Source organism: Canis lupus, chromosome 30 (assembly GCF_011100685.1).
Source record: "Canis lupus familiaris isolate Mischka breed German Shepherd chromosome 30, alternate assembly UU_Cfam_GSD_1.0, whole genome shotgun sequence".
Classification (NCBI taxonomy): Eukaryota; Metazoa; Chordata; class Mammalia; order Carnivora; family Canidae; genus Canis; species Canis lupus.
In genome coordinates this window covers 36,889,422-36,906,384 of record NC_049251.1, presented here as the reverse complement: position 1 = coordinate 36,906,384, position 16,963 = coordinate 36,889,422, and the positions used below count along the sequence as shown (strand labels likewise).

General features: G+C 38.4%; 1 protein-coding gene across 6 annotated transcripts in view; it reads right to left on the bottom strand.

The window, feature by feature from the left end:
* NEO1 (neogenin 1) overlaps positions 1-16,963 on the bottom strand; it is a 235,113-nt gene that overhangs the window by 157,970 nt on the left and 60,180 nt on the right. For all 6 annotated transcript variants that reach the window (XM_038580915.1, XM_038580918.1, XM_038580917.1 and 3 more), the window contains exons 2-3: positions 10,407-10,724; positions 3,575-3,853 (exon numbers count right to left, since the gene is read on the bottom strand). In XM_038580915.1, the coding sequence (XP_038436843.1) occupies positions 3,575-3,853; positions 10,407-10,724 (597 nt within the window). The remainder of the gene's footprint in view (positions 1-3,574; positions 3,854-10,406; positions 10,725-16,963) is intronic.

Below are 16,963 nucleotides of genomic sequence, written 5' to 3'. Positions count from 1 at the left end.
TTATATTTCCATTTAAATTAGGAAAAATATTTCAGGGCACCTGGGTGGCTCAGTAGGTTAAACATCCAACTTTTTTTTTTAAGATTTTATTTATTTATACATGAGAGACACAGAGAGAGATGCAGAGACACAGGCAGAAGGAGAAGCAGGCTCCCCATAGGGAGCCTGATGTGGGACTTGATCCCGGGACTGTGGGATGATGCCCTGAGCCAAAGGCAGACTATCAACTGCTGAGCCACCCAGGTGTCCCATAAAGGTCCAACTCTTGACTTCTCTTCAGGTCATGATCTCAGGGTTGTGAGATCAAACCCCACTTTGGACATGGAGATATTCTCTGTCTCCATCTCCCTCTGCCCCTCCCCCACTAAAATAAATAAATCTTAAAAAAATAAAATTATCAAACATTTCTTAAGTCACTTGAATGTGCATTGTGCAAGGCTCTCTGGGAGCCTTAAAGATATAGAAGGTATATAGCTCCTAACTTCAAAGTGCTTATTGGTCAACTGAAGGATATTTGACACAAGTCCCCTTCACATTAAGACTAAATAAAGTAAATGTTTCATGAGTGGTACAAAGAGAGAAAAGACTGAGCAAGCCCAGAACCTTACCAGCATCCTCTCCATTCACAGAGATATTGTAAGAGGTTTCCTTTACATCTCCCTACATCTGTGTGTTACTTCTGAAAATCTTTCTGAATTTCATCTCTTTAATTTATTTACTTAGTCTGTCAATCCCTTGATTTTTACAATGGTACAACTATTAGGCTACCACTCTGTGTATGTTCACTTTATATAGCTGCCCTCTTACAGACATCTGAAAAGGCCACACTATTGGGTAGAAGACATGGTTCTCTACTTGATGGAGAGGTATTTCCAATGTTAAGTTTTGAGGAAAAAGATCATTCTCAGGTAAAGAGATAGACTTTTGTCCCCATACTCTCAGGAAAAGATGTTCTACAGCCATGGTAACAACCACTAGGGCTGGCTTTAAACTTGTGCAACTAATCGATGACAGTTCTGTAGCCATGGTAACAAGTAAACACTGTCTAATGGATCAGTGACAGCTCGCTTCAGTGAACATGCCTTTGAAAGCCAGCCAATGAGTGACAGCCTCAGGCTTTAAAAGTCAGCCATTCAGCGGTGGAATCACTTGCTTCTGTAGCTGACATTAACCTGTTCTCACCTCTGTAACCAACCATAAAATATGCCTCTATGGCTGACATCAACCCACTCTTGCCTCTTAACAAACACACCAAAAATAACGTCTTCCCCAAAATTCCATACGAGATCAGTAGTTTTCATTATTCAAGAAGACTACATGCTTAACAACTATGGTTTTTCTCTTATATAAGTAACTAAAACATTCAATACTTTGTTTTTGTTTCAGATATTGAGTGGTGTGGTTCAACCTTTGGCACTGAAAATCTCGTTTCCTTGGATCTGATTTTGAGGATTTGCTTGAATGGTACCCCAGGCACAGAGCAAAGACAGGATCTCTGCCATGTAAAGCAAGTCAGAAAGCAGGCTGGAAGATGCTACAAAGTGGCAATAGTTCTTTTTTTCCCCATCTGTATTTAGATAGATTTAAAAAAAAAGATTTATTTATTTATTCATTAGAGACACAGACTGAGAGAGAGAGGCAGAGACACAGGCAGAGGGAGAAGCAGACTCCTTGCAGGGAGCCCGATGCGGGATTCGATCGATCCTCGATCCCAGGATCATGACCTGAGCCGAAGGCAGGCACCCAACTGCTGAGCTACCCGGGCTGCCCTGGATTTAGTTAGATTTAATTATATTTTGAAAGAAACAAATAAACTTGAACAAATATTTACTGCCTTCTATGTGCCAGTTACCATTCTTGGCAGCAGACAAAATTCCCTACCCTTGTTAACCTTATATACTACTAGGGGAGAAAGATAAGAAATAAAAGACATTGTATGTCAGACAGTGGATATGTTCTGAAGTAAAATTAAGGAGAAAGAGGAAAGCACCACAGTGGATATGGAAGATTGTTGTTTTAAACAGCAGTCAAGGAAGGCTTAACTAATAAAGTGATATTTGAGCAGAGAAATAAGATGGTTGTGTCAGCCGTATATATGAGGGAAGAGGATCCCAGGCAGAGCAAATGGTCCTGAAGTAGAAAGACTCTAAAGCAAAAGAATGTCTGGAGTGTTCTGGAAACATAAGGTGGCTACAATCACAGAGAGAGAGAGAGAGAGAAGAGTACCAGATGGAAGGAGAGAGATTAAAAAAAAAAAAAGGAAGGAGAGAGATGAGGAGGATGGTGGCATTAAGATGATACAAAGCCTACAGGCCAAGGACTTTAACCCTTACTCTGAGATGAGAAACCATTAGGTTTTGAGCAGAGATGTAACATGATCTAATATATATTTTATTTTGTAATCTAATATACATTTAAAAAAATAACTGTGGCTGCTGAGCTGAAAATACACAGGGACAGTAATGATAAGAGCATGGATGATGATGACAAAGAAAGAAAATGCATTAAAAAAATCAGTCCAAAGCCCACCAAGAACACCCTCAAGCGCTGCTGCTCAACACTGGTCTTGCTTTGCAAGCCAATCAATACACTAAAAATTAGCCTCTGGGGAATAGTTGTATGTAAAAAATCTGCCCAATGTAAGCATGGCCCAATTATATTCATAAACTCAGGTTTGAAGGAAGAAATGTGGAATCAGGCACCCAACAGTGGGAATCAGGCACCCAGCAGTGGGAATAGAAGCCGAAAGGCCAGGAGACAGCAAGAGGCTAGCAGGACTCTGATGAGCAACACAACGAGAGGAAGTTATGAGTAAGCAGAAGTTACACAGCTGAGAAAAGACACACAAAGCAGACCAGGAGAGCCAGCATGGACAGAGAGAGAACCCACAGAGCGAAGAGGGGGGTGAGTTTACACTAAAATGGGGGAATGTTATAAAGATCCAAGAACTCTTGCTCACCAGTGTCTCCAGAGCTGATGTATTAGTTACCACTCTGCCCATCCCTTATATGAACTAGCCTGAGTCTCGGATTCTGACAAGAGATCTAACTATGTGACATATCCTATTATAGGGAAGGACCAGATACAGGCTTGACTAAAGACCTAGACCTCGTGCTTTGCTGGCCAAGAAGAATGCCACTGATGTTAAATACACTTTATCACTTCATAAATGTCTACTAATGTGTTCACTAAAGAGTGAATTTTCTTGGCACATTTTCTTTTCTCCGCCTATAAGAAACTGAGACTCCTTATGCTGACATTAATTTGTCATACTACGTATTTAACAGTCTTTATTAAAAAAGAAAATTCTGGGCAGCCCCGGTGGCGCAGCGATTTAGTGCCACCTGCAGCCCAGGGCACGATCCTGGAGACCCGGGATCGAGTCCCACGTCGGGCTCCCTGCATGGAGCCTGCTTCTCCCTCTGCCTCTCTCTCTCTCTCTCTCTCTCTCTCTCTATGAATAAATAAATAAAATCTTTAAAAAAAATATAAAAGAAAATAAAAAAGAAAATTCTAACAGAACAATTTTTATCCATTAATAAACATAAAGCTGTAAATCCTGATAAATAAATACCTGGAAGAAGAACTTTTAATTCAGCTTCATCGCTATACTTCGGTGGCCCACCACTTTCAACTACGCAGCGATAAAGTCCCCCATCTCCTTCAGTAGCATTGTTGATAACCAGTGTTCCACTTGGAAGTTTGATAATTCTATCATCCAGAAGAAGAGGCTGTCTGTTCTGTTCCCACCTCACAAACGGGACCAAATCTACATTAACTTCACAATTCAGAATTGCACTGTTCCCAGCATAAACTGAAGAAGGTTCTGGTTGGCTGGCAAATCTTGGGAGACCTGGACAATAAAGGAAAAGAAGAAATAAAATGTAGTTAAATGTTACTTTAAAGATGTAGCCATGGGAGCCAGGAGTAAGTCAGCCCGTGTGGCCATATGTATGGTGGAACCAGGGTCAAGAAGAAGGTCCATGGGGTCAGGAAATTGGCAACAGCAAGGATACAGGTCAGATAGGTAAACGTACTAGGGATAACCGGAGTCACGTTCCTCGCAGTTGGAGAAGCAAAGTACAAATACAGAAAAGCAGAAGGGTAGATAGAGTAAATCCCATGGTACGGACAGAACTGAGACATCAGTATAAACTTACAGTTTTATATAATTATGCAAATATAGTAACACACATATATAAATATAAATGTATATGTATGAAGTATATATACATTTCATATATAGTCATTACATTACGTACACATGTATTTATACATAGAGATGTATAAATCTCCTAGCTCTGTCTAAAAAGTCCAAAATCAATGCCACTTGAGTAACAATGAGTACATATGGTGACATCATCTTGATTTCCAAATACCATTTTCCACTATGAGGAACCAAGGCTCCTTGAAGAACAGCCTGATTCCACCACTAGAGTAAGGAAAGTACAAGATAAACGTGGAATGTCCTGTGATGACAGGAAGTAAGGAAGTATCCAAAGAACAATATGGACATATCAAAAGGACTTCTCTCAGACTGAAGGGAGTTTCCGCTGGGCAAATCTAGGATAATGATAATGCAGAAAAGAATAATGAATAAACTCATTGGTGAAAGTTGGATAAGGAATAGGATATTTATAGAGTCTCAAATTAGTTCTTCCCAAAATGCTTACTACTTATTAATAAAAGTACAAAATATTTAACTTTACAGTGGGAAACACAGCAATAGACTATTATCAACAAAGTAATAAAAGTTAACCTCACCAGTACCGAAACAAAACATCAATCCCTTCCTGATATGATGCACTTACAAAGGACACAGCAGTTAATTACTGTGAGATTCCTCCCCAAAATGCAAAACCTGAATCTATTCAGAGGGGGAAAATCAGAAAACCCAAAATGAGACAAGGATAAACTGAAGGATGATTTGAGGCCAAAGAAGCCTAAAGAGGCACAAGTACTAAATAAAACATATAATCCTGGACCAAAAAGGAGTGGCAGAGGGGCAAAGCTTCTGCTTTCGTGTTTTGCTATTAAGAACATTATTGAGGGATCCCTGGGTGGCGCAGCGGTTTGGCGCCTGCCTTTGGCCCAGGGCGCGATCCTGGAGATCCGGGATCGAATCCCACGTCGGGCTCCCGGTGCATGGAGCCTGCTTCTCCCTCTGCCTATGTCTCTGCCTCTCTCTCTCTCTCTCTCTCTGTGTGACTATCATAAAAAAAAAAAAAAAAAAAAAAAGAACATTATTGAGACGGGCACCTGGGTGGCTCGGTGGTTGAGTGTCTGCCTTGGGCTCAGGCTGTGATCCTGGGGTTCTGGGATCGAGTCCCACAACAGGCTCCTCGAAGGGAGCCTACTTCTCCCTCTGCCTATGTCTCTGCCTCTCTCTGTGTCTCTCATGAGTAAATAAATAAATAAATCTTAAAAAATAAAAGAACATTATTGAGACATCAGTAAAATACGAATGATATCTATCGTAGTATTGTATTAAGGTTAATTTCCTAGAATCAATGGATGGTTATTTAAGAGAGTATCTTTGTTTTTAGAAAATACACATGGAAGTATTTACGTGGGGGTAATGCCTCCAGCTTACCCTTAATGGTTCAGAAGAAAACACTGATTTGGGTATGTGCATATTGTGGGGGATCATTAAGGCAGACATGGTAAAATGTTAAATACCGGGTAATCTAAGTGAAGAATATATAGGATTTCTTGGTTTCATTCTTGCAAGAACTGGATATGTTTGAAATTATTTCAAAATGAAATGTTATCAAAAATGTAGTCACAAAAAAAAAAAGAAAAGAAAAGAAAAGAAAAATGTAGTCACAAATACACTGCAGATGCCACAGAATGTAGTGGTTAAGAGCCTAAGTTCTGGAATCATATCATTTGAATCCCATCTCCACCACTTCATGGCTGTGTGACATTAGCAAGTTACTTCACCTTAAAGTCTCAGCTTCTCCATCAGTAAAATGAGAATAAAAAATGAGAATAAAATAACATTTTAACAAATGTTAAATATGTTAATACTTGGGATGCCTGGGTGGCTCAGCTGTTGAGCATCTGCCTTTGGCTCAGGGCGTGATCCCGGAGGCCCAGGATCGAGTCCCACATCGGGCTTCCTGCATGGAGCCTGCTTCTTTCTCCCTTTGCCTGTGTCTCTGCCTGTCTCTCTCTCTCTCTCTCTGTCTCATGAATAAATAAATAAAATCTTAAAAAAATTAATACTTAACATAAGTACTTCATATATAGCATACTGCCTCGCACATAAAAACCAAAATGGTAGGGGTGCCTGGGTGGCACAGTCGGTTAGGCGCCTACTCTTATAGGCTCTGTCTACAAGAAACAGCTCTAGGTTTTGTAGTGTTCTGATGGTGAATTCGTCCATATGACAACTTAGAAGTTGTCTAGGCATCTTACAAATTTTTTCTTACTTTTTATATCAAGGGGATTTTTAAAAAAGATTTTCTTTATTTATTCATGAGAGACACAGAGAGAGGCAGAGACACAGGCAGAGGGAGAAGCAGGCTCATGCAGGGAGCCTGATGTGGGACTTGATCCCGGGTCTCGAAGATCACGCCCTGGGCTGAAGGTGGCACTAAACCGCTGAGCCACCCAGGGATCCCTATCAAGGGGATTTCTGAAGGAAAGATAAAATTAGCCATATATTAACTTTACAGAAACCAAAAAATTAGAAGAATGGAATTAACAAAGATAAACAGAGAAACTAATAAAGTAGGGGGGAAAAGGAAGCTGAAACAAAACCACAAGCTAATTCTATTTTTAAAAAGTCAAATATTCTCCCCTCCTGAGGTCTCATGAAAATGAGTAATTTTTAAAAATATAAACCTACAACAACATATGTGGAATTATTTCTAAGTTTCTGAGTAGGGAAAGCAGATGAAAGAACTAGTCCTGACATATCACGGCAGAAACAGCTGCAGCTTCCTGCGCTCCCAAGCAGGAGGACAGTTTGTCCTGCTGCTTCCAGAGAATTGCAAGAGAAAAGAGAGAAGGTAGGAATGAGACACAGGCTTGACAAGAAAAGATTAACAATGTCTGTATTCAGACCACCCAATTCCTCCACCTTTACACACAAAACACTCACAGCTGGGCTACTGCCCAGGCAGTAAAACAAAAATTTCTGCTGTGGAGAAATGAGTGCAGAGAAGACGACTTCTCCTATTTAATTTTATGAGCTACCTACTTAGTGTTCTTTCAAAAATTCCCCTTCTTACTTAACTTGGCCAGAATCCATTTCTATTGCTTGCGACCAAAGAACACTAACAAATGTTCTTTTAGAATGGCAATTTAGCAGTATCTTTTTTGCGGAAAAAAAAAAAAAGTTTTATTGAGATACAATTTATAGACCATAAAGTTTATCATTTAAAGTCTACAGTTCAATGGTTTTTAGTATACACAGAGAGTTGTGTAACCATCACTATAACCTAATTGGAGAACATTTTCATCATCCTCCAAAGAAACTGTGTACTCACTTGCAGTCATTTTCCATTTCCTGCACTCACCCACTCAGTCCCCTGTGCCCTCATCTCCCTCCCCCCATCCTCAGCCCTAGAAGACCACCAATCTATTGCTTGGCTCTTCATATTTGCTTCTTCTGGATATTTCATACATACGAAGTCATATGATACATGATTTTTTTTGTGACTGGCTTCTTTCACTTAGCATCATGTCTTTCAGGTTTATCCTGGTTGCAGTACATATGAGAATTTCACTCCTCTTTATTTCTGAATAACATTCCAGGTACAAATATACCACATTTTGGTTACCTAATCATCACCTGATAGGTTGTTTCCACTTTTTGCCTGTTACAGATAATGCTGCTATAACCATTCATGCACAAATTGTTGTACAAACCTATTTATTCATTTCTCTTGATTTGGTACATAGAAATGGAATTGCTCAGTCATAAGGTAACTCTGGTTAAAATTTTGAGGAACAGCCAAATAGTGCAGTGTTCTTTTAAAAATCATATATATACACACACAAAGTACATTGTACAATCCAGCAACTAGTAGAATTACTAATTGCAATAATCTTTTCTTTAGAAATTTATAAAAGATTGTTCACTATAGAACTGCTTTTAACATCAAACAATTTTTATTCATCTAACTGTTCATCAAAAAGGGAGTCTTTTAGATGAATCACAGTATATGTATACAATGGATACTATGCAACTATTAAAAGAAATTTTATTCATATCTTAGCTCAGATATCATTTCCTCCTGATACTCAGGCTATGAATGAGTTAAATAACTCTCCTATAGAATCTTGTCTGCAGCCAAATAATTGATTATATTGTATTAAAATTGACTGTTTACTAAGATATTAGGCCAAAAAATGCTTCCTGCAGGTATAAAAGCTAAAAAAGAAGGATGGACAGACCCAGCAGAGTAGAAAGAAAGGAAGAAGTAGAGGACAGGCTTAATAGGCAGTGAGGTAGTCATGAGCAGGCCAGAGGCAGAGAACAAAAGGAATTTGAAAATATTCAGTATTGGCAGAGCTTAAAATATGGTGAAGGTGGTCCCACTGATGATGATGGTAGAGGGCAGGGACTGAGGGAGAATGAAGTGCTAGAAAATGAAGCTGGTGGTTCAGTCGGTTAAGTGTCTGACTCTTGATTTCAGCTCAAGTCATGATCTCAAGGTCCTGGGACAGTCCCGCATTGGGTTCTGCGCTCAGTGCGAAATCTGCTTGAGATTCTCTCTTTTTCTGCCCTTTCCCACCATCACCCCTCTCTCTTAAAGGAGGGAGGAAGGACGGAAGGAAAGGAGGGAGGGAGGGAGGAAAGGAGGAAGGCTGGAGAACTGGAGGCCAACTCATGAAAAGATCTAGAGGTGTGTGCCAGAGTTTAGACATCCTCCTGATGATGTCACCAAAGAGCTCCTGAAGGGTGAGGAAAGAGCCTTACCACTGGACTGGACGAGGAAAAATGAGGCAGCAGACAGGTACAAGGCTGTGTGTGGTGAGGGATGATGACACGTAGCCTCAGGATCATGTACAGAGAAACTAGGAAGCAGAAATCACTTGGTGAATGGCTGTGGGAGACAGCTGAGACCAAAAGTCCCGATTAAAGTCCAGCTTAAGAACATAAATGATAGGGATGCCTCCGTGGCTCAGTGGTTGAGCATCTGCCTTTGGCTCAGGGCGTGATCCTGGAATTCCGGGATCAAGTCCTACATTGGGCTCCTCTCAAGGAGCCTGTTTCTCCCACTGCCTGTGTCTCTGCCTCTCTCTCTGTGTGTCTTATCAATAAATAAATAAAATCTTTAAAAAAATAAAAGAACATAAATGATAAAACAGGAACTCACCTAAGTGACACTGTAGGGGCAGTCATAATGCTAACTTATTTATCAACATGTTGGAGAAAGCCTGGCAAGCAGATTAAAGGAAGAAAGGGAGGGAGGGAAGGAAAGGAAAGGAAAAAAGGAAGGAAAAAAGGAAAAGAAGGAAGAAGGAAAAAAAAAGAAAAGAGGAAAGGCTAATTATTAAAAGAAGTGACTCCCCCTCCCCCTTTCTTTTTCCATCCTCAGTCTGTGAGTATGGAATAATTACAGTAGCTTTATATCACACTCAAATTCAGCTTTGAGTATCTGGTTCCAAAGAGACAAAGAGCCATCATACTCTGAACGAATGAGCAAACAGCCTAGAGTGAGCGGGAAATGGGGAGCTAGTCTGTCAGTCTTGTTCTTTTTTCTAAATGTGAGCATTTTAGCAAGATGAGTATAAACATAAGACTTAAATGTAAGACAATTTTTGTACAATGTGACCCTTAGCAAAACTATTTCATCCAGTACTCAAGTGAAGAAACACTGGCCTGAGGAATACCAGTGCCTATGACCAGTATGACTTATGCAGCTTACACTTTCCATTATTCTTCAAATAAGAATGCTCTGAAGGGGAGTGCATGTTTGTCTCTTTACAACTTTCTGCTCTTCACCTTCCTACCCATATCCTACAGGTTTTTAAATAATTAATCCAATTAAATGTCATTTCCTTGGCTGGGGCATAAAGGAACCAAGATTCTGGCTATATGGCAAGTTTTACAGAGACATTATGCTGGGAGGATAAAAGTTAGCAATCAAAAGGAATCAATTTTCCTATACAACTTCCTCTGTCATTTCCAAGTTAAAAAGAAGAACGGCCTTAATACTTCTGATCCCAACTGCAAGCAATCTAAATGACTAAGTGGAAAAGTGCTACAGTTTATTCCTGAAGGCAAGTTTTAGCATAATCTCATATGCCTAGCAGATGCTCAATTGATACTTGTTAAATGAATATTTCTTGTTACCAAAATCAAAACTCTAGGATAATACTGCTTCTTATCAAGATATACCCTCTATAAAAATTCGAAAATACAAATAAATTACTTAAAAACAACTTACCTGCTACTGTGAGCTTGGCTGTCCTGCTGACAATGGTTCCAAGACTCTCAACAGTGGCCACACACTGATAATAACCTTCATCAGGTTTATTGTGTTTGGAATGCACCACATTGCTGATAAATAAAGACCCATCTGGGAGAAGCTGGCGTCGGTCATCTGATACTAAGTTTAAAAAAGTTCCATCTTTTTTCCATTCAATTTTTGGAGAAGGTTCAGAATATGCTGAACAGTTCAATATAACAGAAGAGCCTCTAACTGAGAGTGTATCCACTGGTTCCACCAGAAAATAAAATGGAGTGAATGTTCGAATGCTGGATCCTACAAAAATAACAAAAAGAACAAAGCTAAGCAAAACTTTCTTCTTCTATTTCTGTAAGAAAATATCATTTGAATAAAAATTATTGTTAAATAATTATGCTCTTTGGATACGATATATAAGAAGTCATTTCACTATGAGGGTCTAATAAATAAAATTTATTTTACTAGGAAATAAAAATATGACCCATTTAGAAGAAGAGGAGAAAAAAGACCCTGCCAGATGAGATAATCCAACCTTATTAGATTTATGAATATCTAATAAAAGTTTTATTTCAAACTCTACAATTGGATTTATAAATATTTAAAATTATTTTATTCAAAGCGAAATATTCTATGATTCAGAAAGGAAGCAAAAAATTGAAATGATTCTTTGTTATTATTAATAAGGTATGTTTGTTGGCTATATTTCTTTCATAAATTCACCATACATATACTTTATCCATTTTTCTAGTGGATTACTCATCCTATTGATTTAGCAATCTTTGGGCATAGCTATTATGATTTGCAAATATTCCTTTTTCCACTTTGACTTTATTTTTGTCATAAGAAAACAAACTTTACTTAAAATTAAATCTGTTAAAAGGATTTTTATTCCAAGATTATAAAAAATTTTAGCCTTGTTTTATGCTAGTACGTTTGTGATTTAATTTTCTACATTTAATCTTCATCTAGAATTCATTTTTTTTAAGTAGGGAACTCACAACCCTGAGGTCAAGGCCTGGGCTGAGATCAAGAGTCAGATGCTTAACCAACAGAGCCACTCAGGCGCCCCTGAATTAGTTTTGATGTAAAGAGCAGAGGAGGGATCAGTTTAATTTTTCTTAGTTCCTTGAACATGAGAAGAACATAATTTTTGTTTCATTTGCTATAAGTCTTATATTTTAAGCCAAAGAAAACTTTCCAACTTTAAGCTTTACCTCTTTTCTTCAAAAAGAATACTGACCAACTCCCTTGCAATCAGACTATAATCAATTCTAATCAGATTTCTTCATGTGAGCAATTAGGGAGGCTTAGTCCAATAAATGAAACCAAGACTGTTTTAAAATGTACCTACACATCCCTTTATCTATAGTTTATATTGTGAATTTAAGGATGACACTAGCTCTTTATTACATAATGAAAGAATGGTTCTAAGTAAATATGAAACATACTGGCAGAGGAAAGAAAATAATACTCACTTGTTTTAAGCTTTTCTAACACTTACAATGCTAATCAAATTCCAAACAGACTAATCTTCCTCCCTCAAACACCACGACGTGGGTTCCATCTCTACTTGATGGTTATGAAATTGATTCTTTAGGCCTTATTAAAACTCTTGAGAATGAGCTTAGGAATTTTTCAGAAGTAACCTGCAGTGATTTGCTTCTTATTACTGTAAAAAATGTTACATTGATACTAAAGTAAAATAAATAAAAATATCAACTCCAGGGCAGTACAAAATGATAGCTAAACTAAGATAAATTACTTTTATACCATTCCTGTGTAATACTAAATCTTTATTATACCACCCAAACTAAACAATTCAGGAACTTAAGAGATAAAATGTATTAGATTGGCAGTAAAAATATACAAGATTAACAAATTAAAATAAGTATAAATAACTACTAATAAACAAATTTCATTTTAAAATTTGGACAAAATTTTTGCCATTTAAAAAATAATTACACAAATGTAAATGTTTCACAGCTTAACATTCTATCTTGCTTTCGGTTTCCTTTCATTTTAAAAGCCCATATCAGCCAACTTGAGAGTATATGCCTGCAAAGAATGTCTGAATATCAAGGCCCTTCAAAATATTACCATAAATATGCACTCTGTATTACTTAGAATACAGCATTCCTTAAATATTTATGTATATCATCTTTGTATTTTTTTCCCTCAGTAAACATACAGTGACCTAAGGTACTATTCCTTCACTTAAAATCCCTCAAAGGCTTGACACTGCCCTTTATAAAGGAATCTAAATAAACTCCCTAACTGGACTTCTAGGCTGTGTGCCCTGGCCTCTGCCCACTGTCCAGCCTTCCCCCAGCATCACCTCCCCCCCACCCTCTAAGGCTTACTGCACCTGTCACCCCCACAGCTCCTGCCCTCTTCACACAAGCTAGTCCCACCATCATCCCTCTCCAATGAACCTTGAGTCTTCCTTCAAGCCCAGTTTAAATACTGCTTTCTCAGAAATACTGTCTGTCCCTGGTGCCCAGATGAGATTACTTAGTTTCAACTTGTTACAAGCAGGCATGGCATACAGTACCTACACAGAACTTCAAATGTTCTTAATTTTAAATATTTGTAATCACTTGTTTGTTAAGGACAGAAGTTCCCAAAGTTTCTTGGTTCCTGGTGCCCTTATTTTTTTAGTTATTTTTTTTCATGAATTCCCTCAGCTAAAAGAAATACCTAACAGTTCGGTTTCATGTAATAGGTTCAGACAAATGAATCAATATTTATGTCCCAAGTTAGTATTTCCTATTAAAAAAAAATCATACACGTAAGTTGAAAACTATTTTAACTTTTAAACAACCACAATTAGTTATTATGGGATGTGTACACCAACTAGACACTGCATGAGTTCTCAAACTTTGAAATCAAATTGGATACTGCCATCTTCATTTCCTGTTCCACACTGACTTGTGCATGGTACTTGGTATTTATCCCAGCAAACACCGAAACCCAATTCCATAAACATCACAGCACTAAAATGAAGGTAGCATAATCAAACGTTGAAACTGTAAACTACCCGCATCACTTGCCATCAGGGAAATACAAACCAAAACCACAATGAGATCCCACCTCACATCAGTGAGAATGGGGAAAATTAGCAAGACAGGAAACAACAAATGTTGGAGAGGATGTGGAGAAAGGGGAACCCTCTTGCACTGTTGGTGGGAATGAGAACTGGTGCAGACACTCTGGAAAACTATGTAGAGGTTCCTCAAAGAGTTAAAAATAGATCTGCCCTACGACCCAGCAATTGCACTGCTGGAGATTTACCCCAAAGGTACGGATGCAGTGAAACGCCAGGACACCTGCACCCCAATGTTTATAGCAGCAATGTCCACAATAGCCAAACTGTGGAAAGAGCCTCGGTGTCTACTGAAAGATGAATGGATAAAGAAGATGTGGTCTATGCACACAACGGAATATTCCTCAGCCATTAGAAATGACGAATACATGCCATTAGAAATGATCGAACTCCAATAAAAAAAAAATAAACCAAAAAATAAAAATAAATAAAAAAGAAACTGTAAACTACCTTGACCTAGAAGTTTGCACTGTGTCCAACAGATGTCGCTGCATTTCCTTAGAAAGTTTTTTGTTTTTTGTTTTTTTTTTAATTGGAGTTCAATTTGCCAACATATAGCAGAACACCCAGTGCTCTCATCCCGTCGTAGACAATTTAAAATACCCCTCGGAGTTCTGCGAGGTGCCCTGGGGTATCTGAGGATAGTTTGGCACTTAGAAGCTTACAATCTTTCTATAGTATTATCATTCACCATGTCCCCAATGTCCATTTACCACAATGGATGGTATTAATCTTTAGGTGATACAACCAACCAACTTCTAAAAACTTCCACTGCTTGAAGTATTAACAAAACCACAGGTTCCATTCCAATATTAGTCAATTAGTATCACTCTCTTCTATGTAAGATTAATAAACAGGGTTTTGTAAGTTTTGATAAGTCATTAAAAAGTTATATAGAAAAGCAAAGAAAGCCAAGAAGAGGCAAAACAATTTAGAAGAACAAAGTAAAGGGACTGCAGTCATCAGTTTTCAGTATTTATTAAGCCACTATGGCTCTGGAAGCAGGGATAAACAGAGCCACATAACAGGCTAGAGAGCCACAAAACAAACAAATAAATAAATATTTGGAAACTTAATATGCAACAGAGATGGCATTTGATATCAACTGGGGAAAAGAATGAACTACTCAATAAATGTTTCTAGGACAACTGGTTATCAACATGAGGGAAAAATAAGAAGCCTACTTATAACATGTGATAACAATAAACACAACATGTTTCTATGTATAAGACTGCTCTAAACACTCTCTACATACTAACTACTCAATCTCCACTACTATCTTATGAGATAGGTACTATTATTATCCTCATTTTAGAGGAGAAAACTAAAGCATAGAAATGTTAAATAGCTTGTCCAAGATCACACAAGTAGTAAATAATAGAACCTGAATAGAATAATAGACTCTGGTCTGGATGTTAAGCACACTACACTATAATGCCACTCATACACATATAGAAAAAATACATTTCAAACCAACGAAAAAACTTTGTAAAAGAATTTTAGGGGGCGCCTGGGTGGCTCAGCTGGTTAAGGGTCTGCTTTCAGCTAAGGTCATGATCTCAAAGTCCTGGGATAGAGCCCACATCTGGCTCCCTGCTCAGCAGAGTCTGCTTTTCCCTCTCTCTCTCTGCCCCTCTACCCCTGCTCCCCCACCACTTGTGTGCATGCAGGCTCTCTCTCACTCACTGTCTCTCTCAAATAAATAAATCTTTTTTTTAAAATTTAGGAAAATACAAGAATAACTCTGGAGTCAAGCAATGTTTTCAATCAAAATAGAGAACTTCAAAGTTAGAAAAGATAGATATACTTCACTTCATTGCATTTAAATTTTAAAAATTTCATGGCAGGGATCCCTGGGTGGCGCACCGGTTTGGCGCCTGCCTTTGGCCCAGGGCGCGATCCTGGAGACCTGGGATCGAATCCCACATCGGGCTCCCAGTGCATGGAGCCTGCTTCTCCCTCTGCCTGAGTCTCTGCCTCTCTCTCTCTCTTTCTCTGTGACTATCATAAATAAATAAAAATTAAAAAAAAAATTTCATGGCAAATATAACAAAGAAAAATATGACAAGACTGAGAGGAAATATATTACACATAACAAATAATTTTAAGCCATGTCACTCAATAAAAAAATGGATGAGGCCGTGTTTCAATAAATATTTATAAAAACAAGCAGCAGGATGGATTTGATCCATTGACTATACTTTACTGACTTCTGCCTTAAAATATTTAGCCAGTAAAAAATAAGTGAGTCCCATTTCAGCTGATTTGGAATGAATTCTGGGAAAATGAACAATGCAGACATATATAAATAATAAAATGTCATATGCATATGACGGTACGAGCACTGAGAAAATAGGAAAGCTAACCCAGGTTGTTACCACTGATTTACTGGGAGGAAGTACAAGAGTGAGTGGGTAAAGATCTTCACACACATAGAAATTAATTTCATAATAAAAATCAACTTGTGTGTATAATCCCTTTATAAATACTATATGAATATGTGGTAGGTGTGGGTGATGTGCACACTTGTGTGAATACCTAAAGGGGTAGGTTTTTCAAAAACCATTAAAATGCAGATTATCTCAGGGTGGTGAGATTTCAGTTGACTTTTAATTTTCTCTTTCGCCTTTGCTATTGTGTGAATACTTACATAAAACACAATACTATTCAAGCAGAAATAAAGCTATTTTCATACATAGTCTGCACAAGAGTGGGGGCAACATGAAAAGTCTGGGGCATATTCACATATCAACACTCAAAAATTGCTAAAATATATATACTGTTAAATAAAAAATATTCAAGTGCAAAATGCATGTAGTATGACCTTACTTACATAAAAATATATACGTAAATGAATATATATGTATATGTATATATTTAAATGCAAATATCATTAAATTACTGGGTGGCGGGATCCCTGGGTGGCGCAGCGGTTTGGTGCCTGCCTTTGGCCCAGGGCGCGATCCTGGAGACCCGGGATCAAATCCCACATCAGGCTCCCAGTGCATGGAGCCTGCTTCTCCCTCTACCTATGTCTCTGCTTCTCTCTCTCTCTCACTGTGTGCTTATCATAAATAAATAAAATAAAATAAAATAAAATAAATTAAAAAAAATTACTGGGTGGCTCAGTAGGTTAAGTCTGACTCCTGATTTTGGCTTAGGTTATGATCTCAGGATGGTAGGACTGAGTCCCACATCAGGCTCCACGCTCAGCAGGGAGTATGCTTGAGATTCTCCCCCTCTGCACTCCCTCCCTGCTCATACGTGTGCTTTCTCTAAAATAAATAAATAGGGCAGCCCGGGTGGCTCAGCGGTTTAGTGCCGTCTTCAGCCCAGGGTGTGGTCCTGGACACCCGGGATCGAGTCCCATGTCAGGCTCCCTGCATGGAGCCTGCTTCTCCCTCTGCCTGGGTCTCTGCCTCTGTGTGTGTGT